At 40.9% G+C, this 22,952-nt stretch overlaps 2 protein-coding genes across 5 annotated transcripts in view; one reads left to right on the top strand and one right to left on the bottom strand.

The window, feature by feature from the left end:
• The window catches only part of Uso1 (USO1 vesicle transport factor), a 77,960-nt gene extending 55,226 nt beyond the window's left edge, over positions 1 to 22,734 (bottom strand). For all 4 annotated transcript variants that reach the window (XM_042678043.1, XM_042678044.1, XM_042678045.1 and 1 more), the window contains exons 1-7: positions 22,517 to 22,734; positions 9,493 to 9,579; positions 9,344 to 9,408; positions 5,688 to 5,764; positions 2,127 to 2,227; positions 1,418 to 1,520; positions 1,213 to 1,268 (exon numbers count right to left, since the gene is read on the bottom strand). In XM_042678043.1, coding sequence (XP_042533977.1) covers positions 1,213 to 1,268; positions 1,418 to 1,520; positions 2,127 to 2,227; positions 5,688 to 5,764; positions 9,344 to 9,408; positions 9,493 to 9,579; positions 22,517 to 22,582 — 555 coding nt within the window. In that variant the 5' untranslated portion in view covers positions 22,583 to 22,734. The remainder of the gene's footprint in view (positions 1 to 1,212; positions 1,269 to 1,417; positions 1,521 to 2,126; positions 2,228 to 5,687; positions 5,765 to 9,343; positions 9,409 to 9,492; positions 9,580 to 22,516) is intronic.
• LOC122106637 (60S ribosomal protein L19-like) lies at positions 6,306 to 6,967 on the top strand. The gene has a single exon (XM_042678048.1). The coding sequence runs from the start codon at positions 6,306 to 6,308 to the stop codon at positions 6,891 to 6,893; it is 588 nt and encodes a 195-aa protein (XP_042533982.1). The 3' UTR covers positions 6,894 to 6,967.
• Positions 22,735 to 22,952: the final 218 nt, after the last annotated feature.

Below are 22,952 nucleotides of genomic sequence, written 5' to 3'. Positions count from 1 at the left end.
ATGCAGATATTAAAATAAGATCAGAATGGAAAATAAAACAAGAACATATCATGCTCTACAGTTACAGATAACCAAGAACAACCTTGTGAACTACATAATCAAACCAGAGTGAGCAAGCCAAATGCACTATTTTACTGGGTTTACATAGTTCCACGTCTGAGAATGTTTCTTCTACTTTTAGGAGAAAAAGAGAACCCCAAAGGTAAAGCTCTGTATTAAATACAGCCTTTCAGAAAAGGATGGAAGAAAGCCTAAGCTGTGCAAAAAAAAAAAAAAAAATTGAATAGCAAAATGATTTGTTTAGTTCAAAATACATAGACAGAAAATTTAAAAATGCTTTAGCTGGGCGCTGGTGGCTCACGCATGTAATCCAAGCAACTCAGGAGATGGAGATCTGAGGATGGAGGTTTGAAGTCAGCCTGGGCAGCAAAGTCCATGAGACTCTTATCTCTAATAAACTACTCAGAAAAAGCCTTAAGTGGTGCTATGGCTCAAGTGATAGAGTGCTAGCTTTGAGCAAAAGGAGCTCATGGACTGCGCCTAGGGCAAGTTCAAGCCCAGGCCCAGGCAAACAAACAACAAAAATTGTGCGACCATGTAAATAACTTTAAAAGGTCTAAAAGAAGCTGAATGTGGGCTGGGAAAGTGGCTCAGTGGTAAAGCGCTTGCCTTGCATGCCAGAGGCCCTGGGTTCGATTCCTCAACACCACATAAGCAAAAGGAAAAAAGCCGGAAGTGGCACTGTGGCTCAAGTGGTAGAGTGCTAGCCTTGAGCTGAAGAGCTGAGGGACAGTGCCCAGGCCCAGAGTTCAGGACCCACAACCGGACCCAAAAAAAAAAAAAAAAAGAAGCTGGGTGCTGGTGGCTCATACCTGTAATCTGCTACTCGGAAGCTGAGACCTGAGGATCGCAGTTCAAAGTCAGCCCAGGCAAGAAAGACTGTGAGACTCTTATCTCCAACTAATCACTAAAACCCAGATTTGGATCTATTGCTCAAAGTGGTAGAATGCTAGCGTTGAGTGAATGAGCTCAGGGACAGTGCCCAGGCCCTAGGTTCAAGTCCCATTGACTGTCAAAAAAAAAAAAATCTAAAAGATTAACTATTACTCCAACTTTTCCAAGTCTAACATCTTATAACACAGGTTTATTGCAGAGGAAAAAAAAAAAAAACACTGCATGTTCTTGGATTTTTTTTCCCCAAATTTAACTTACATCATTACGAATTACTTCCCTGGAATCTGCTAATAAATCCATCAATCTTGAAACACCTAGAACACACAACCATGAGAAAAATACTGGCAGACCAGAAATACAAATACTGATTAAACTAAAAAATTTATAGCAAATTTCAGTTGCTTTCTCTAGGAAATGCTCCTCATTTTTAACCAATATTATATAAGGAAGTTAAGTCACTTACCCATGGGACTGACTAAAATAATTTGCTGCACCTGAGGCCCTAATTGTTTTAAAAGAGAAGTCAGAAGCTTTACACCAGGCCAGCGAACGTGGAAATCAAACTCCTGAAATACAGAATTAAAGTATTAAAATCTGCAATTGACATTCTCAACAAAAACATTTTCAACTAATAGTGGCATGGAAACTGTGAAAAGATGGAAGTTGAACAAACTTATGAAAAGTAATTTAAGCAATAAAAAAGCAGGGGACTGGGAAGGTGGCTTAGTGGTAGAGTGCTTGCCTCGCATGCATGAAGTCCTGGGTTCAATTCCTCAGCACCACATAAACAGAAAAAGCCGGAAGTGGTGCTGTGGCTCAAGTGGTAGAGCATTATCCTCAGCTGAAGAGCTGAGGGACACACTCAGGCCCAGAGTTCAAGCCCCAGGACCGACAATAAATAAATACATAAATAGCAATAAACAGAAAAGTGGTCATGTAAATATATTAAACTGACTAAAGTATTAGTAATGAGACAAGACAGTATTTATAAAAATAGAAATAAAATATGCAGATAATAACTTTAAGAGGTCATACAATTGAAACGTGCACGTAGAAAGTATAACAAAATAAACATCAGTATCTTTAATGGTATATACATACTTCCTCAGTAACACCCAAAAAGGCAACAAAAGCTCATTCAGATGACAAAAATATCAAGGTTCCTTATTTACCTCCAATAAAGATAATAGGAGAGTGACATTTTCTGGCTGTTTAATGAAAATTTCTGTAAACTGGCTTCCCAAATCCTCACTCTGTCTTGTGGCATTTTCTTCTGTAATATTAAAAAATAAAACACTTCAACATAATGATATATTATTTTAAAGTATCCTTTCAATTAATAATTAGAAGAAATGATAATTTAAAAAATCTAACACTGCAACAATATGAATGACTAGCATCTGTATTACAATTATGATGGAAAGCTACATTCCTCTTTGGGAGACCAGTATTTGGGTATTTGAGTTTAAACTTAGGGTCTTAGCTAGCTAGGCAAGCTCTCTACCACTGAAGCCATGCTTCCAGCCTTTTTTGGTTTGGTTATCTTTCAGATAGGGTATTGGGCTTTTTGCCCTAGCTGTTTGAGAAAATGATTTTCCTGGAGTAGTAGGGATGAGAGTATAAAACATTCTGCCTGACCTGAAAGCCAAATGCTTAAAATAACTTTCAATGCCACTTAAATATCACATTTTCTAAACATATAAGGTTAAATTTGTATTAAGCTACGAAAATTATTTGAGGTGATATAAAAAAATATTCTATGTTGAACATAGTGTTATTTTCTTTTTTAACTTTATTTTTTATTATTTTTTTAACTTTATTTATTTTTGTTTATGTGGTACCAAGGAATTAAACACAGGGCTGCATGCATGCTAGGGAAGCACTCTACCACTAAGCCACATTCCTTGCCCCAAATGTTATTTTTTTTCTTGACAGAGCCTTACATTAGTTAATTCTACCACTGGGCTACTTCTATCCCTCAGCATTGTATTTTACTCCCCAACTACACAGATTATACCATTTCAAAAAGTATACAATATACTGTATATAAATTATATCTTAAAATCCCTTCTTCAGTCTTAGTTTTCTATAATGCTTAAAATGCTTTAAACTAGTTGATATTTCAATGTTGTTAATATATTAAGAATCACAAAAAAAAAATCTAAGCAACAGCTGCCAAAGCAAATGATCATTTAATGTCTACTGCCATTATAAAAATCACTTTGAACTTGCTCAATATGCTCCCCTTCCTTCACTCATACTACACAAAGCTAATTCACTGAATACTGTGCTGAGTAACAGAACGCTTTTCCATATATTGTCCAGGCAGTGGAACACACTGTTTACTATTCTTCACAAAATTGTTTTTAAAATTTTTAAATTTAATACAGGGTAGAAATGGAAAAAATAAAACCCAGATTATGGCAAGAAACGCAGAGCAATCAAAAGTAATGATGATAATACAAATTATTTGTATAGGAAGGAGGGAAAAAAGAGACCAAAATAGAAAGAAAATATTTTTCAATACTGGTTATGAACTTAGATATGGTAATCTTCAGAAATTCTAAGAAACATTTCTTTTGATCATCTCTGTATCAACAAAAGAATTACTGTTTTCTGAGCCTTAAAACTACAGCCGTAAGCAAAAAATATTTCAGTTTTAAAATAATTACTCTGCCTGCAATGCTGAGTATTTTCAGGGATCAGGAAGGTCTGGAGGCAAAAGGCAAAACAAAAAGTGAACGTGACTTAGACCTTAGCAATCATAATTTTTATAAAAATAGAGGGAACAAGAATTGGTGAAATACGAGCCGGGCGCTGGTGGCTCACGCCTGTAATCCTAGCTACTCAGGAGGCTGAGATCTGAGGATCAAGGTTCAAAGCCAGCCCGGGCAGGAGAGACCGTGAGACTCCTATCTCCAATAAACCACCGGAAAACCGGAAGTGGCGCTGTAGCTCTAGTGCTCGCCTAGAGATGAAGAGCTGAGGGACAGCGCCCAGGCCCAGAGTTCAAGCCCCAGGACCGACAAAAAAAAAAAAAGAATTGGTGAAATACTACTTAGAGAGATTTTATGAGAAATAAAAAACAAATAATAATCCATGGTTTGGACCTAAACAATAGGAAAGATGGAGATGCCATTTACTGAGATGCCAAGTACTGTGGGAGAAGCAAGTTGAGATATGAAACCAAAAGCTGACTTTTGAACACATTATCATTGATAGACCTTATGAAACTCCAAATGGAGCTATCAAGTAAACAGAATAAATACAAGAAATACATTTCAGGGAAGAGTTCTGGGCTGGCTAATACATGAATTAGAATGGAAATAACATTTAAAAGGCCAGGCTCTGGTGGCCTGTAAACCTCAGGAGGCTGAGATCTGATAAATACCATTTGAAACCAGCCTGGACAAGAAAGTCTGTCAGGCTCTTAATCTCTAATTAACTACCAAAATGCCAGCCCCAGGACCAGCAAAAAAGAATGTACCAAGGATATGAGTGGATTTTAAAGTGATTTATGCCATTTCAAACCAAACAGACTTAATGGAAATGAACTAAAAACTTTCTAAGGTTAATAAATTGTTGTTCTTTATACATTTACATAAGTCTTATTTTAAAAGGCTAAGTATTTATTAGGAAAAACATACTCTAACTTTATACTAGTCATCAGGTAATATACGTGTGTGTGTGTGTGTGTGTGTTTGTATGGATTTGTATGAGTGTATATGTATACATATATATATACCATAAATACATAAATATAAAAAGGTATATATAAAGTAATTCAGTTTTTAATCAATAAGCAAAATAATTACTCCAGATGTGACTAATATCCATACTGTCTAATTAAAACCAAATAATTCGAACAAAAAAATGTCCATTTAAAGTATTTCCTAGCTACTTGGAAGCACAAATCAGGAAGACTGTGATTTGAGGCAGCCTGAGCAAAACAGTTAGCAAGACTATCTCAACCAACAAGCTAGGACTACCTGGAGGCATTTGTAAGAGGACTGTGGTAAGATAAGCCCTATACAAAAAGTATGATGCTTCTGAAAAATAACTAAATCAAAACTGGGCTGGGGGCTGTGGGTCAATGGTTGAGAACCTATCTTGCAGGTGGGAGGCCATGAATTTAAAACAAGAAAAGAAAGACCTAATATAGATGTCATGGTACATGCCTGTAATCCTGGCACTTAGGGGCTGGTTAAAAGAGTCTGAATTTGGGGGCTGAGAAGGTGGCTCAATGATAGAGTGCTTGCCTGCATGCATGAGGCCCTGGGTTTGACTCCTCAGCACCATGTAAGCAGAAAAAAGCCACAAGTGGCACTGTAGCTCAAGTGGTAGGGTGCTAGCCTTGAGCTGAAGAGCTGAGGGATAGTGCCCAGTCCCAAAGTTCAGCTCCCACAACCAATCAAAAAAAAAAAAAGAATCTGAATTTTGAGGTCAGCCTAAATAACACAGCAAGATTCTGTCTTGAAAAAAAGAAGTATCTTATTCTATCTCATAATTTTCTAAATCACAACAAAGCAATCTTCTTTGAAATTTTCAAGGACTTTTTAAATTTTTCAAGGACTTGGCTTATGTCTTTATTGATTTTTTAAAAAATCACTTAAAATGAAAAAAATCACTTGTGAATAAGTGTATTAAAATAGCACTGTCTTTAATATCAGCAAAATTGATACAATTCAGCTAATTCTTACATTTAAAAAACAGAAAAATAACTAGAAACTTACCTACTTCTTCCTCTTCGTCATTAGATATTATATTATATAGTGTATCCAAAGAATAACCTATTATTTCAGAATCCGAACTGGAAAAAAGAAATTATTACACTTACACACTGCTAGCCAGAATACAAATTATTATAACTGGTTTTAGACAGTTATTTAGTAAAACTATAAACATTAATTCCATTTCTAAAAACATACTCTAAGGTAGACAAAGTTAGAGCTACAAATGAGGTGTATGGTTTACTTATAAAAATTTAAGCTGGGCCGGGCGCTGGTGGCTCACGCCTGTAATCCTAGCTACTCAGGAGGCTGAGATCTGAGGATCGCGGTTCAAAGCCAGCCCAGGCAGGAGAGACCGTGAGACTCCTATCTCCAATAAACCACCCCAAAACCGGAAGTGGCACTGTAGCTCAAGTGGTAGAGCGCTCGCCTTGAACTGAAGAGCTGAGGGACAGCGCCCAGGCCCAGAGTTCAAGCCCCACGACCGACAAAAAAAAAAAAAAAAATTTAAGCTGGGCACCAATGGCTCACCCCTATAATCTTGGCTATTCAGGAAGCTGAGATCTGAGGATTGCACTTCAAAATCAGCCTGGCCTTCCTTTTGCTGCTGTGGCCGCAGCCATGAGTATGCTCAGGCTGCATAAGAGGCTTAACTCTAGTGTCCTCCGTTGTGGCAAAAAGAAGGTCTGGTTGGACCCCAATGAGACCAATGAAATCGCCAATGCCAACTCTCGTCAGCAGATCCAGAAGCTGATCAAAGATGGGTTGATTATTCACAAGCCTGTGACTGTCCATTCCCGGGCTCGATGCCAGAAAAACACCTTGGCTCACCGAAAGGGTAGACATATGGGTATAGGAAAGCGAAAGGGTACAGCCAAGGCTTACATGCCAGAGAAGGTGACCTGGATGAGGAGGATGAGGATTCTGCAAAGGCTGCTGAGGAGATACCGTGAATCTAAGAAGATTGACTGCCACAGGTATCACAGCCTATACCTGAAGGTTAAGGGGAACGTGATCAAAAACAAGCACATTCTCATGGAACACATCCACAAGCTGAAGGCAGACAAGGCCTGCAAGAAACTCCTGGCTGACCAGGTTGAGGCTCGCAGGTCTAAGACCAAGGAAGCTCGCAAGCGTGAGGAGCATCTTCAGGCCAAGAAGGAAGAGATCATCAAGACTCTATCTAAGGAGGAAGAGACCAAGAAATGAAGCTTCCCTCTCTTATCTGTACATAGTGGCCTCTGATTACACAGATAAATCACTGAAATAAAACAAGCCTTTATCTTAAAAATAAACAAAAACAAAAACAAAATTAGCTCGGGCAGGAAAGTCCTTAAAATGCTTATCTCCAATTAACCCCAAGAAATCTGGAAGTGGCAGAGTGGTTCAAAGTGGTAGTGTTAGCCATGAGTAAAAAAGCTCAGGGACAGCACCCAGTCCCTGAGTTCAAGTCCCATGACTGTCCAAAAAAAAAAAAAAGAGCCCCACAGAGTGTTACATGGTGAGAACCTGAGGCCTCTTGCCAATAGCGATGTCATTGAGTCACCTGCAATCAGATCCTTCAGTCCCAGTCAAGGTTTCAGATGACTATAGTCCTGATCACATCTTTACTGGGACTGGGAAGGTGGCTCAGTGGTAGAGCGTTTGCCTTGCATGCATGAGGCCCTGGGTTCAATTCCTCAGCACCACATAAGCAAAAAGAAAAAAAGCCAGAAGTGGTGCTGTGGCTCAAGTGGTAGAGCGCTAGCCTTGAGCTGGAGAGCTGAGTGCCCAGGCCCAGAGTTCAGGCCCCACGACCAGACCCAAAAAAAAAAAAAAAAAAAGAAGTGAGCAACTAAAGTTTGAAAGGCATATTCAACCAATAAGATTTTAAAATTATCAATTCACACTAATAAAATGAAAGATTTAGACAAAATCTCTGGAAAAAAAAAAAAAGAACCCTAATATACTGCAGGTAAGCCTATAAACTTAGTGTTATCACTATGGAACCAAATATAGAACTATTGTACAGGGCTGGGATTGTAGTTTAGTGGCAGAGTGCTTTGCCTAGCATGCATGAAGCCCTGGGTTCGATTCCTCAGTATCACATAAACAGAAAAAGCCAGAAATGGTGCTGTGACTCAAGTAGTAGAGTGCTGGCCTTGAGCAAAAGAAGCTCAGGGACAGCACCCAGGCCCTGATTTTAAGCTCCAGGACTGTAGAGGAAGAGGGAGGCCAGAAGGAACTATTGTACAATTGGGCACTATCATTCTTATTTCAAGGAATATAAAAAAATATATAGGCACCTACACATCCATGTTCACTGTAGCACTAGCCACAATAGCCAAGAAATAGTCTAGATGCCCTACAACTGATGAATGGATCAAGAAGATGTAATATATAAACACAATGAAATATTATTCAACCATAAAGTAGAAGTAAAATAAGCCAGGGTCAGAAGGACAAAAATTTTCTCTCATATGTGGACATTGGATATAAACCATATACACATGAGAATGTACAGGATCGTGCGTGTGTATGTGTGTGTGTCTAAACATGTAATCAATCTGACTAAAGTATGATACATATGTGTAAAAACACAGTGATATCCTTTTGAACAATGAACATGCATTTTAACAAAGAAGAATATTAGGAAGTTGAAACATTTCTTCTTTGTGTGTATCATTAGTAAGGAGAGGGGAGAGGGGAGAAGGAAGGAGTATGAGTATAGACAAAAGTATTTTATATACTTGCGTGAAGGTGAAACAAGGCAATTTGGTTTGTAAAGGGAGGAAAAGGGGGGGGAGAATGGTGGAGGAGCATTGTATACATAAAAGGACTTGCTAAAAGTGAAGCCCCCTTGTACAACTAATTTAATGCCAATTAAAAAACAAACAAATAACAAACAAAAAAAACCTAAGAATTGAACTGGGTGCTGGCTGCCCATGCCTTTGATCCTAGCTACTCAGGAGGCTAAGATCTGAGGATCACAGTTCAAAGGCAGCTCAGGCAAAAAAGTCCATGAGACTCTTATCTCCAATAAAACACCAATAACAACAACATAGATGCTGAAAGTGGAGCTGCAGGTCAAGTGGTAGAACACTAGACTTGAGCAAAAAAAAATAAAATAAAATAAAATACAGTATTTTCACAATAAAAAAATTAAAAAATAATAAATTAAAAAATTGAAGTAAAATAAAAATAAAGTAGAGTTCAGAGACAGCATCTAGACTGAGTTCAAGCTCTATGACGGGCAATACAAACACAAACACACACACACACACACACACACACACACAAGTAAGTCTGGATAACTGACATACCATCCTAAATTATATTATTGTACACTGTAGGTGAGTATCAAAACACCCATTTGATCAATTCAAACCCCAAATCTTAAGCTTTTAGTAGCTTTTGCTTCATTTTGTTTTTATGTGTATCACAATGCACAGTGGCTTATACCTAGTGTTGAATAAATATTTACTGAAATGACAATAGCTTTAATATTTAATAACTATATTTATCAGTAACATTGTTTACCATAAATTTAATATTTACTAAAGTATTAATATTTCAATAGCTTTAATAATTTAATCTTCTAAAATAATGATGCTAATTTTAAAACAAAATAAAAGTTTCAAGAAAAATAAGAGGAGAAAAAACATTTAACAGAGACTTACCGATCTGTTTGTAAAACATGGATAAGATGTTCCATAGCCTGGATTCCCACTTCCAAGCGGTACTTCTGCACATTAAAGGAAAAAAAGGCTATTAAAGTTAAGTAACGTTAAGCTTAAGAAACTGAAGTAATTTGTAAAGCATTACAGACCTTGGATAATGATTTGAGAGCACGCACAGCATTTCTTCGATCATCCAATAAAGTAGATGAAGCTACTCGGTCACAAAGCTTTTGAATCTATCATAGGAAAATAAAACAGCATTAAGGGAACAAAAAGAATAAAAGCAGCTGTGAAGTTTTACCCCAAACTTATACTATATAATTTTAGAAAAAGAAAGTCAGCAAAGAAAGTCACTGAGAAAGGAGTCATTCACAAATCAAAATATTTATTTTGATAATATTTGTTATCTCATTACCAAGATCAATTGTTTCAGAGTCTTGAAAAGTGAGAGGGGGTGAAGTTTTAGAAGCCTAGTAAGTTATACAAATTGAGAAATTAAAAAGGAATCACCGCAGGGCACCAGTGGCTCACACCTGTAATCCTAGCTACTCAGGAGGCTGAGATCTGAGGATCTCGGTTCAAAGCTAGCCCAGGCAGGAAAGTCTGTGAGACTCTTATCTCCAATAAACCACCAGAAAACTGGAAGTGGTGCTGTGGCTCAATTGGTAGAGTGCCACCCTTGAGCTGAAGAGCTGAGGGACAGCGCCCAGGCCCAGAGTTCAAGCCCCACAACCGACCAAAAAAAAGAAAAAAGAAAGAAATCACTGCTGGGGCACTGATGGCTCACACCTGTAATCCTAGCTACTCAGGAGACTGAGATCCAGAGAATTAATGTCTGAAGCCAACCTGGTATAAAAGTCCACAAGACTCCATCACCAAAATGACAAGCAAAAAGCAGGGCTGGAGGCATTGTTCAAATAGTAGAATGCCAGGTGAGAAAGTAGGAGGCCCTAAGTTCAAACCCCAGTGCCATAAAAGAAAAAGAAATTAACAAAGCTATTGGAAAGGGCTAGAAATGTGGTTTAGTGATAGAATGCTTGCCTAGCATGCATGAAGCTCTCTCTGGGTTCAATTCCTCAGTACCACAAAAACAGAAAAAGCCGGAAGTGGAACCGTGGCTCAAGAGGTTGAATGCTAGCCTTAAGCAAAAGAAGCCCACAGACAGTGCCCAGGCCCTGAGTTCAAGCCCCATGACTGGCAAAAAAATAATAATAATATATTGGAGAGATTAAAGTGATAAGGCACCGAGTAGGTAGATACAAGTATCTGAAAACATCTGATGGGAACATAGTTTCAGAAACTAGTGCTCAGGTCCTTTTTAGTTCAATATTTTATGTTATTATATGTTCTTTAATGACAGTTCTCACAAAAATTCTGTAGATATAAAATTTTAGTATATCACTCAAATGTTTGCACCTTATATATTTGAATTAATGTTTTCTTACTTTTTTGTGGACGCCCATACAGGAGCTTGAACTCAAGCCTGGGCACTGTTCTTGCATTTTTCACTTAAAGCTAACACTCTATCGCTTGAACTACAGCTCTACTTCTGGCTTTTTGGCAGCTGAACATAAGAATCTCACAGACTTTGCTACTCAGGCTGGCTTTGAACTGGGATCCTCAGAACTCATCCTTCTGAGCAGCAAGAATTACAGGCATTAGCCATCAACGGTCAGCTTGCGTTAATGGTCTTAAGATTATAGTGTTTTCCAGCTGATGGTGGCTCATGCCTATAATCCTAGCTACTCAGGAGGCTGAGATCTGAGGTTCGAGGTTCAAAGGCAGCCCGGGCAGGAAAGACTGTGAGACTCCTATCTCCAATAAGCCACCAGAAAACCGGAAATGACCCTGTAGCTCAAGTGGTAGAGTGCTCACCTTGAGCTGAAGAGCTGAGAGACAGCACCCAGGCCCAGAGTTCAAGCCCCATGACCGACAGAAAAAAAAAAAAAAAAGATACAGTGATTTCCATATTGCATTTTGCATCTCACATGTTCCAGAAGATAGTAATAGGTTTTGTATGGTAACAGACCAAATGGGAAAAATTAAACAGGTTTCTGCATTGTGGACTAGGAAACGGACTTCTAAGGGTCTACTATGCTTTATAGAATGATAACCAAACCTAACTTTACTGTCTTATTCACTTCATAGAAATCAATCCTGTCTTAAATTGCATTTACCTTCATAATAGTACTGAGTTTTAAAAATAGAAAAGATATAATTATCCCTGTTAAGCAGCTGGTTGATTTTTTTTTTTTTTTTTGTCGGTTGTTGGGCTTGAACTCTGGGCCTGGGCACCGTCCCTGTGCTCTTCTAGCGCTCTACCACCTGAGCCACAGAGCCATTTCCAGTTTTCTGGTGGTTAACTGGAGATAAGAGTCTCATGGGGTGCTGGGAAGGTGGCTCAGCAGTAGAGTGCTTGCCTCCCATGCATGAGGCCCTGGGTTCAATTCCTCAGGACCACATACACAGAAAAAGCCGGAAGTGGCGCTGTGGCTCAAGTGGTAGAGCGCCAGCCTTGAGCTGAAGAGCTGAGGGACAGCGACCAGGCCCAGAGTTCAGACCCACGACTGACCAAAAAAAAACAAAAAAAAAAGAGTCTCATGGACTTTCCTGCCCGGGCTGGCTTTGAACTGCGATCCTCAGATCTCAGCCTCCTGAGTAGCTAGGATTACAGGCATTGAGACACCCGCACCCAGATTGGTTGATTCTTCTATGCTTTGTTTTGGGTAATAATGAGGCTTAAATTGAAGAACTCAATCTTGGTAGGAAGGTATTCTCCAATGAACCATACCTTCCAGTCCCTTAATAAGTTCTTTATGATTAGAAAAGTTAGGGGCTGGGAAGGTGGCTCAGTGGTAGAGCACTTGCCTTGCATGCATGAGGCCCTGGGTTTGATTCCTCAGCACCACATAAGCAAAAAGAAAAAAAAAGCCGCAAGTGGCGCTGTGGCTCACGTGATAGAGCGCTCACCTTGAGCTGAAGAGCTGAGGGACAGGGCCCAGGCCCAGAGTTCAAGCCCCACGGCCGACCAAAAAAAAAAAATTAACAGTAAGAATTACAGGGACACCAGATGCCAGTGGTTCACACTTGTACTCCTAGCTACTCAGGAGGCTGAGATCTGAGGATTGTGGTTCAAAGCCAGCCTGGGAAGGAAAATCTGTGAGACTCTTATCTCCAATTAGTCACCAGAAAACCAGAAGTGGTGCTGTGGCTCAGAGTGGTAGAATGCTAACCTTGAGCAACAGAATTTTGGGACAGTGCCCTAGCCCTAATTCAAGCCCCACTACTGACAAAATAAAAAAAAATTTAAAAAAAGGAAAAAAGAAAAAAAGAATTACAGTGGCACACTAAGTAGTTCCATTTTAATATAAAACAAAAATAGACAAAACCAAATTGTATGTATAGAAGCCAATGTTATAGTTATTCTTGGTAGTGGGAGACAACTGACAATGTGGTACAAAGAGGACTTCTGAGGTGATGTCCAGTTCATTAACCAGGGGTTACAAAGTATGCTGAGGTTTTGGTAGTGGGGCTTGAACTCTGGGGTCTAGGTGTTGTCCCTAAGCCCTCCAGCTCAATGATAGTGCTCTACCACTTTGAGTCATAAAGCCACTTCGGTGGGTAATTGGACGTAAGTGTCTCATGGTCTTTCCTGCCAGGGCTGGCTTTGAACCACAATCCTCAGATCTCAGCCTCTTGAGTAGCTAGGATTACAGGCATGAGCCACTGGCGCCCACCTCTCCTGTATCCTTTAACAAAAAAGATTCAAGTAGTTCTATAGGGCTGATGATATAGTAGCTCAGTGGCATAACACTGCTTACATAAGGGCTAGAGTCTGATTCCTAGCACCATAAAACAAAAAAAAACTAAAAGGATAGATAAAAAATAAATTAGGAAGTGGCGCTGTGGCTCAAGTGATACAGCTCTAGCCTTGAGCTGAAGAGCTGAAGGACAGTGCTCAGGCCCAGAGTGCAAGCCCCATGACCAACATAAATAAATAAATAAATAAATAAATAAATAAATAAATAAAAATAAATTAAAGAGGCTGCTTATATTTTCAGAGGGAAGTAATTTAATCAGGTAGCAATCTGGCAATGTTAATCTTTGGCCATTTTGGCCAAGTATATTTACTTTAGCAACTTAGCCTTTAAAAACAACATCCAGGGAGGGAAGGGATGGTAGGGGGAAAACAATGGAGGGGGTAACAATGCTCAATAGGAAGTGTACTCATTACCTTACTCATGTAACTGTAACCCTCTGTATAGTATCTTTACAATAAAAAAAAAAAATCCAGGGGCTGGGAAGTGGCTCAGTGGTAGAGCGCTTGCCTTGCATGCGTGAGGCTCTGGGTTCAATTCCTCAGCACCACATAAGCAGAAAAAGCTGGAAGTGGCGCTGTGGCTCAAGTGGTAGAGTGCTCGCCTTGAGCTGAAGAGCACAGGGACAGCACCCAGGCCCAGAGTTCAAGCCCCACGACCGACAAAAAAAAAAAAAAAAAGAACATTCAAAACAACAACAACAAACACATCCATCACCCTTAGGGGAGGAAACCAAAGGTGTAAATCCTCTGAACACCTAAAATATTATTTATCAGAAAGGAATTCTAGGAAGTAGAAATGGGTTTTTGTGGTGGTGGTGTTAGTTTTTGCTTTTTTTTCTTCTTGTTGGGGGGGGACACAAATCGGGAATGTTGAAAGGGAAGGAGGAAGGCTGAACAAATGCAGTCCATGCTATTTAATATACATTATGTGGAAAATGAACTAAGTAATTTGTGGGCAGGGTCTGGAGGAAGAAACTGGGGGAAAGAAAAGGAACGGGTGACACTGTCTAAAAATGACGTACTCATTACATGATTTATGAAATATATCTCCTCTGTATAACACTGTAATAACAATAAAATTGTATTTTAAAAAATATACAGAAAAACACATCAACAAGCTGGGGGCTGGTGACTCACACCTATAATCCTATCTCAGTTCAAAGTCAGCCAAGAAAAGTCTGAGACTCTTAAGTCCGATACTACCAAAGGAACTGGAAGCGGGGCTGTGGCTCAAGTGCTAGAGCGCTAATGTTGAAATAAGCTCAGGGACTGCGCCCAGGCCTGAGTTCAAGCCGCAGGACCAAGGGAAAAAACAAACAAAACAACACACACACACACACACACACACACACACACACACACACACACACACACACACACACACACACACACACACACACACACACACACACACACACACACACACACACACACGGCCTGAGTTCAAGCCGCAGGACCAAGGGAAAAAACAAAACAACACACACACACACACACCAAGCTGGGTGCCAATTGCTCAAGCTTTTAATCCTAGCTAATCAACAGGCTGAGATCTGGAAGGTGATGGTTATAGCCAGAACAGGCACAAAGTTTGTGAGTCCATCTCCACTCAACTCCCTACTGGCTGTCTTCAAACTGTGTTCCTCAGCCTCCTGAGTAGCCAGAATTATAGGCATGAAACATTGGTGCCTGGTTAAAATAGCGAGTAATTTTATAGCACATTTTACAACTGTGGAAAAAAAAAACCCTGTCTGTTGAAGATACTTTGAACTTACTAGGAAAGATACTTGGTTAACAAGTTAACCTTGCATATTGTTTTGTTTTGCTTTTCCCAGTTCTGGGATTTGAACTGAGGGCCTGGGCACTTGTCCCTGATCTTCTTTTGCTGAGGCTGAGATCTGAAGATCGTGTTTGAAAGCCTCCCAGACAGGAAAGTCCAAGGGACTCTTAGCTCTGCCCAGAAAAAGCTGGAAGTGGTGTTGTGGCTCAAGCGATAGAGCATTAGCCTTAAGCCAAAGAAGCTCAGGGATAGCTCCCAAGCCTAGAGTTCAAGCCTTAGAAGGGGGGGGGGGGGGGGGGGAGAATTTAAAAAAAAAAAAAAGAGCCGGGCGCTGGTGGCTCACGCCTGTAATCCTAGCTACTCAGGAGGCTGAGATCTGAGGATCGCGGTTCAAAGCCAGCCCAGGCAGGAGAGACCCAGACTCCTATCTCCAATAAACCACCAGAAAACCGGAAGTGGTGCTGTAGCTCAAGTGGTAGAGCGCTCGCCTTGAGCTGAAGAGCTGAGGGAGAGCACCCAGGCCCAGAGTTCAAGCCCCACAACCGACCAAAAAAAAAAAAAAAAAAAGATGTTTTCAGGAAAGAAAAGGTCCTAAATATTTTCAAATTGTTAAAGATTATCTTTTTTTTCAATGTACAAAAATGTCAGCTTCAGATGATAAGATAAATTGAATATAGACCATTGTGTGCCTTTCCTTCTGGTCTAGCAATCTGATTCAAATTGTATAAATATATTTTAGTAACAGGATATATCTTATTCCCTTTCGAATTTATTTTCATATATGACTTAAAAAACTGGGATGAGATTTTATCTTGTAATTTTCTGATAGGATATATAGCTTAGCTCTATTTAAACTTAAATAAAAAATTTTAAACATAGGAGCAAAAATGTAGGGGTTTTGTCTTTTGGGATTTTTTTTTTTTTTTTGCTTTTTTAGTTTTTTGCCTGTTCTGGGGCTTAAACTCAAAGCCTTGGGGACTGAGCTTTTTATTTTTTTAACTTTTTTATCCATTTCTTATTGTTATTATAAAGGTGATATACAAAGAATTACAAGTCAGATAAAAAGTGCTTTTCTGGGCTGGGAATGCAGCTTCATGGTGGAGTACTTGCCTCCTCAGAACCACATAAACAGAACAGGCCAGAAATCGTGCCATAGCTCAAGTGGTAGAGCACAGAGAGGCTCAAGTACAGACCCCAGGCCCTGAGTTCAAGCCCCAGGACTGCCCCACCAAAAAAAGAGTGTATTTCTTTTTGAACAGTGTCACCCTTTTCCTTGCTCTGGTTTCCCCTTCTGTCCCCACCCACAAGTTGTACAGTTTATTTTCAACACAGTATCTAGTGAGTACCACCGCTGCTTTGCTCAAGGCTAGTGCTCTACCACTTGAGCCACAGTTCCACTTCTGTGTTTTTTGTGCTTAATTGAAGATGGATTTTCCTGCCTGGATTGGCTTCAAACCTCAATCCTCACATCTCAACCTCCTGAGTAGCTAGGATTACAGGCTTGAGTCACTGGCACCCAGCAAATTGAGGTATTTTAAGTTTGTTTCTTTTCTTAAATTATTTTGAAAATAAAACTGAAACCTTTACTCTAAACGCAAAAAAAAAAATCAGTTACCAATAAATTATATTTTTTAAAAGCTGGTATCAGATACATATTCACTTAAAAGAAATATATTTGTGTGTATATGTGTGTGTGTGTGTATATATACATGTATATATATATATATACATATATATATATGTATATATATATATATACATGTATATATATATATATATATATATATATATATATATATAGCTGAATTTTAAAAAATTAGCTAGGTGGTTTATCCCTATAAGCCTATTTACTTAGGAAGTTGAGATCTGAGGATCAGGGTTTGAAGCTAGCTGGGGCAATAAAGCTTACAAATCTCCAATTAGGCTGGGAACATGGCTTAGTGGTAGACAGCTTGCCCAGCATGTATGAAGCCCAGAATTCCATTCCTCAGTACCACATAAACAGAAAAAGCCAGAGTGGTGCTGTGGCTCAAGTGGTAGAGTGCTAGCTTTGAGCACAGAGTGGCTCAGGGACAGTGCCCAGGCCCTGAGTTCAAAATAAAATAAAATAAATCTCCAATTCACCATCAAATAGTTAAACTAGAGTGTGTGACTCAAGTGGTAGAGCATCAGCTCTGAGTTATAAGGCCTAGTAAGAGTGAAAACTCTGAATTCAAGCTCTAGGACCAGCACAAAAGAAAACAAAAAACAAAAACAAAACATTAGAAAGATAAATACTAAACTTCATTTTAAAAAAATTCTGGGGCTCGGAAGGTGGCTCAGTGGTAGAGTGCTTGCCTAGCATGCATGAGGCCCTGGGTTCCATTCCTCAGTACCACATAAGCAGAAAAAGCCGGAAGTGGCGCTGTGGCTTAAGTGGTAGACCCCACGATTAGAAAAAAAAAAATTCTGGTGATGGAAAGTGGGGTGGGAAAGAAGAACCAATTTTAGACTATATAGTAATTTAGCTTATTTATTTATTGTCATGGGGTTTGAACTCTGGGCCTGGGCACTATCCCTGAGCTCTTCAGCTCAAGGCAAGAACTCTACCACTTGAGCCACAGCGCCACTTCTGGTTTTCTGGTAGTAAATTGGAGATAAGAGTCTCACAGATTTTCCTGCCAGGGCTGGCTGTGAACCTCAGACTTCAGCCTCCTAACCTCAGACTTCAGCCTCCTAAGTATCTAGGATTACAGGCATGAGCCACCGGCACCCAGCCATGATAGTCTTATACTGAATTAATCACAGAAAAAGCCAGAAATGAAACTGTGGTTCAAATGGTAGAGCACTAGCTTTGAGCCAAAGGAGCTCAGGGACATTGCTCAGGTCCAGAGTTGAAGCTGTTGGACCCACAAAAAAAAAAAAAAAAGGAGTCATTGCCTAAACAACATCTTTATACCAGCCCAGTTACTCTTAACTAAGATTATGAAAAGAGAGGTACAGTGCAATCAATAATGTAACTTTCACTAGGTGCTGGTAACTCACACCTGTAATCCTAGCTACTCAGAAGGCTGAGATCTGAGGATCATGATTTGAAGCCAGCCCAGGTAGAAGAGTCAGTGACACTCTTAGCTCCAGAAAAAGCTGGAAGTGGAGCTGTGGCTCAAATGGTAGAATGCTAACCTTGAGCTAAAGAAGGTCAGTGATAGTGCACAGGCCCAGAGTTCCAGTCCCAGGATTGGCAAAAAACAATAATAATAATAACAACAACAATATAACTTTCCACACTATTACTATCATAACAACAATATAACTTTCTCAAACAATACCTAAGTTCAATAAAAGTATCAGCTGAAGACATAGAGTTCAAACCCCATACCAGAAAAAAAAAGTACTATTTTAGTAAACTAGTATTTGTAAGTTGCTATGATTATAGATCCGTCACTTCTTTTAAGACTGTAACTTTAAAAAAAAATTACTGCAGAGATTCATGCCTATAATCCTAGCTACTTGGCAGGGTGAAATCAGGAGGATCATAGTTTGAGGCCAGTAGGATTGGGAAACTGGGAGAAAAACACAGGAGGGGGAAACAATGTTGGAAAAGAAATATATTCATTACTTCACTTATGTAACCATAACCCTTCTGTACGTCATCTTTACAATCAAGTAAAAAACAATTTAAAGTTTGAGACCTTCTTCTCAATAAAATAAGCTGGGCACGGTGGAACCTATGCATCTATCATCCAGCTATGGTAGCAAGTATAGATAGGAGGACTAAAATCCAGTCTAGCCTGGTGGGAAAAGTAACACCTCATCTCAAAAGTAACCAAAGGAAAAATAGGCTAGAATGCCTACTTAGCAAGTGCAAAGCCCAGGGTTTAAACACCAGATCTAGTTTATTTTTAAAACAACCACCTTACTGATCATCTAGTAGTTGAATATGCTCACCTGGAATGTCCAAGGCCCTGGGTTCACTCTCTACTAGGAAGAGGGGAGATTATAAGGGTTAGGTATATAAATGGTAGAATGCTAGCCAAGTGCCACAGCTCATGCCTATAATTGGCTAAAATCTGGAGGATCACAATTTGAGGCCAACCCAAACAGAAAAGTTCATGAGACTCCATCTCCAAATAGCCAGTAAAAAGCAAGACTGTAGGTGTGTTGAGCATGCTTAAGGCCCTGAGTTCAAACCCTACTTCTTTAGTATACTAAAGGATGATATAGAAATTAAAAGATCCCAAGCTTTGATAAGTCAAATACCCAGGTCAGATCAAAGCATCATCTTTGAAGCTCTATAAATTCTAAATTAATGACCTATGACTCCTTATTGTACTTCCTGTTAGAATGTGATGGAAAAATAAATTTTATTTATACTGTAACTCAGAGTGTACTGATTCTCTTCAGAAGTCAAAGTGCTTTTTTAAATTTTAAGTGTACACACTCAAAAGTTAAACAGTAACAGGCTCACTTTCCTTTTAATTTATATATACAATATACAAAAGTGACACTTGAGGCTGGGAATGTGGTTTAGTGGTAGAGTGTTTGCTTAGCATGCATGAAGCTCCGAGTTTGATTCTTCATTACCACTTAAACAGAAAAGGCCAAAAGTGGTTGAGCATTAGCCTTGAGCACCAAGAGGCTCAAGGACAAAGCCCAGGCCCTGAGTTCAAGCCTCACAATCAACCAAAAAAACAAAGTGACACTTGAGCATCATTTTGAAATCATGATGTAAAAACTATGTTTAGTGACAAGCTCAAAGTGTTCTAGTACTAGCTATAAAATACGCTGCAAATTGCTTTGGTGACTGTAAAAGGAGGCTTGATCTGGGTGGTCTGTAGGGAGCCTTCTTGATTTAAAATCTGTACTCCAGCCCGACACTGGTGGCTCACACCTGTAATCTTAGGCACTCAGGAGGCTGAGATGTGAAGATAGCAGTTCAAAACCAGCCAGGGCAGGACTCTTATCTCCAACTAACCACCAAAACACAGAAAGTAGGCCTGTTGCTCAAGTGATAGAGCCTTACAGTCTTGAGCAAAAAAGCTTAGGGACAGTACCCAGACATTGAGTTCAGGTCTCAGAACCAACACCAAAAAAAAAAAAAAAAAGCAAGCTGGATACTGGTAGCTGTAATCCTAGCTACTCAGGAGGCTGAGATTTGAGGATCGTGGTTCAAAGCCACCAGAAAACTGGAAGTGGTTCTGTGGCTCAAATGGTAGAGTGCTTGCCTTGAGCTGAGAGTATAGGGACAGTACCAAGGCTCAGAGTTCAAGCCCCACAATCGACAGAAAAAAAAAAAAAAAGCAGGAGTCACAGTTTTACTTAGAAAGGTATTTGCTGGGCTGGGAAGGTGGCTCAGTGGTAGAATGTTTGCCTTGCATGCATGGGGCCCTGGGTTTGATTGCTCAGCACCACATAAGCAGAAAAAACCAGAAGTGGCACTGTGGCTCAAATGGTAGAGGGCTAGCCTTGAGCTGAAGAGCTGAGGGACAGTGCCCAAGCCCAGAGTTCAAGCCCCATGATCACCAAAAAAAGGTATTTGCCATCTCTCACCTTTTCAATCAAAAGTAGAGCGTCAGGACTCAAATCAAGGTCCAATTTCAATTGCAAGCTCTAATAAGATGCAACACAGAATTGGGGGGGAGGGGTAAAGACCGTTCAAAAAGAAATGTACTCATTCCCTCCTTTATGTAACTGCAACCCCTCTGAACATCACCTCTATAATTTTTTTAAAAGATACAATTCAAAGCATGTGTCTCAGACACAAAAACAAAACAAAGCAGAGGTGAAATGTGGTAACCTGGAGAAAACGTGGTCTTCTACTAAGAGTAGCCTACTGTCCTAGTACCAAATGGGAATGGTATGTGAAGCCAAATGTCATGTGTGTATATACATAACGAAGGAGGAGGAGACAGACAAGGAGGACTAAGAAAAAGAAGAGGGAGATCAGGTTTTCAAATGAGGCAAAAAGATTCATCACGTTTCAGCTTCTGTTTTCAACAGTTCTATCCTGGTGCTGGGGATTGAGGGTCTGGCTCAGAGATAAGAGAGAATGCCTGGCCATGTGCAAGGCCTCTGGTTCAATCCTCAGTGCACCCCTCCTCAAAATAAATTTCTAACTCAGGCTTAAGACAGTTAATTTTAACATTGCTACATAAATTTCCAAAAGTTCGCAGATAGAAACTGAGATATAGGCAGGTATAGCCTGGAATCCTAGCTCTAAAATTTTCCCCAAGTTGGCTGGGAAGGTGGCTAAGTGGTAAGAGTGCTTGCCTTGCATGCATGAGGCCCTGAGTTCGATTTCTCAAGCACCCCATAAGCAGAAAAAAGCTGGAAGTGGTGCTGTGGCTCAAGTGGTAGAGTGCTAGCCTTGAGCTGAGGGCCAGCGCCCAGGCCCAGAGTTCAGCCCCCACGACCGACAAAAAATAAAATTAAAAAAAAAATATTTTCTTCAAGTTCCATCACCTCCCTAAGCCTCATTACTTTCTTTGTAAAGTGAAGGTATTATCATGTAGATACAGGGTAGTTAAAGATTACAGGAGAATGTGCAATATAAAGAATTCAGCATAATATCTAACACAGGTGTATGATCTTGACAAATGAAAACTATTATTATTACCTTTTCAGGATCTCAGTACAAGTTTTTCTATGGCAACTATCCAAAGTTCACAATGTCAGCACTTTTCTGTAGATCTGGTTATTATTCTCAGTATCTCTGTCTCTCCTCAAGAGCACCCAGAGTGTGCCCCTTCCTTTGTGCTTGTCTGCTTGCTTGCTTCCTATTTACTCAATCAATCTCTGCCAAGTTTTCTTACCATTAAATAATAATAATAATTACTACTCTCAAGGCTTAATCGTAGAAACTGTCATATATTATCTTTTCCAGTAGACTAACCAAATTTCAACCATCAAATACTGCTTTTTGATGGCTGGACATTTTTATGGTGCCCTTAAAAAAAAAAACTAAGATATGTCCCCCAAAGTGACTTGGGCGTAAAAGATTTCTACAACCACCCAAGCGAGTGATCTGCCAAATGACATACATTTGGGCGAACCTGAAATGTAGGCAAAAAGCCCGTCCTTGCAGTTGATGGGCCAGGAGCAGGTGCCCCCAAAGAATATCGTTTTATTCTTAGCCACAAGCTCTCTACCAATCAACAGCTGGGTCTTTAAAACCCCCTTTCCAGTCCTCCCCAAAGCCAACATCTGAAGACCGCGAGAATGAGAACAGGACTTGAGGATTCCCGGGCCAATGGAGTCACAGGGCTGAAGGGAAGGAGGGAGGGGCCCGCGGTCCCGGGGGCGTGGGATGCCGGTCCCGAGCACCTCTGCCCCGGATCGGATCGGTCCGGGGCCAGGTCCCACGGCGGGCCTCGCGGGGTCGGGGGAGCGGTGGGGCGCGGCTGACAGCAGCCGGCCGGGCCGAGCCGCCGCAATGGGAGAATAACTCGGGGGACCCAGGAAGGGGGAGAATAGGCAAAAGCGGACAGAGGGCCAGTGACCCCCCCCCCCAGGCCTGCGGTGAGGCTCGGGCGGTGGCCGCCAGGCCCCTGCGTCCTCCGGACCCCTTCCCAAGCCCCGGCCCCGCTGCTCCTCTCACCGTCTCGGCTTCGGTATGCTGGGGTCCGGCACTCTGACCCCCCATCACCCCGCGGAGGAAATTCATCTTGCAGCTCAGTCACCGGCTGTATCAGCCTCTTCGGGAAAGAAAAGAGAACTTCCCAGGCCCTCCGGCAGGGCCTCGCCCCCAAGTCCGCACTCTGCACGGCCCGGTCGCGGCCACCGCCGCTGCTGCTGACTCCGCCGCAGCCGCTCCAGTCCCCCAACCCCGGAAACAGCCGCCGCCGCTGGCCGACGTGCGCATGCGCGAGGACGTGGCGTTACGTGGCGGCTCGAAGGGCGAAGGCAAAAGGCGAGAGGGGACAGTCGGGATCCTCTGGGCCACGCCCACTGGTTGGGCCCCGCCTCCCGCCGCAAGGACACGCCTCCTCCCTCCCTTCGCAGTGCGCTCCAGCTGGCCGCAGACACCCACGTGG

Source organism: Dipodomys spectabilis, unplaced genomic scaffold (assembly GCF_019054845.1).
Source record: "Dipodomys spectabilis isolate Male_0828 unplaced genomic scaffold, ASM1905484v1 ptg000043l, whole genome shotgun sequence".
Lineage (NCBI taxonomy): Eukaryota > Metazoa > Chordata > Mammalia > Rodentia > Heteromyidae > Dipodomys > Dipodomys spectabilis.
This window is presented reverse-complemented; position numbering and strand designations above follow the sequence as displayed.

Bases quoted from the DNA above. Each gene is read 5' to 3' on its own strand.
- LOC122106637 (XM_042678048.1), top strand. From the start codon at position 6,306: ATGAGTATGCTCAGGCTGCATAAGAGGCTTAACTCTAGTGTCCTCCGT.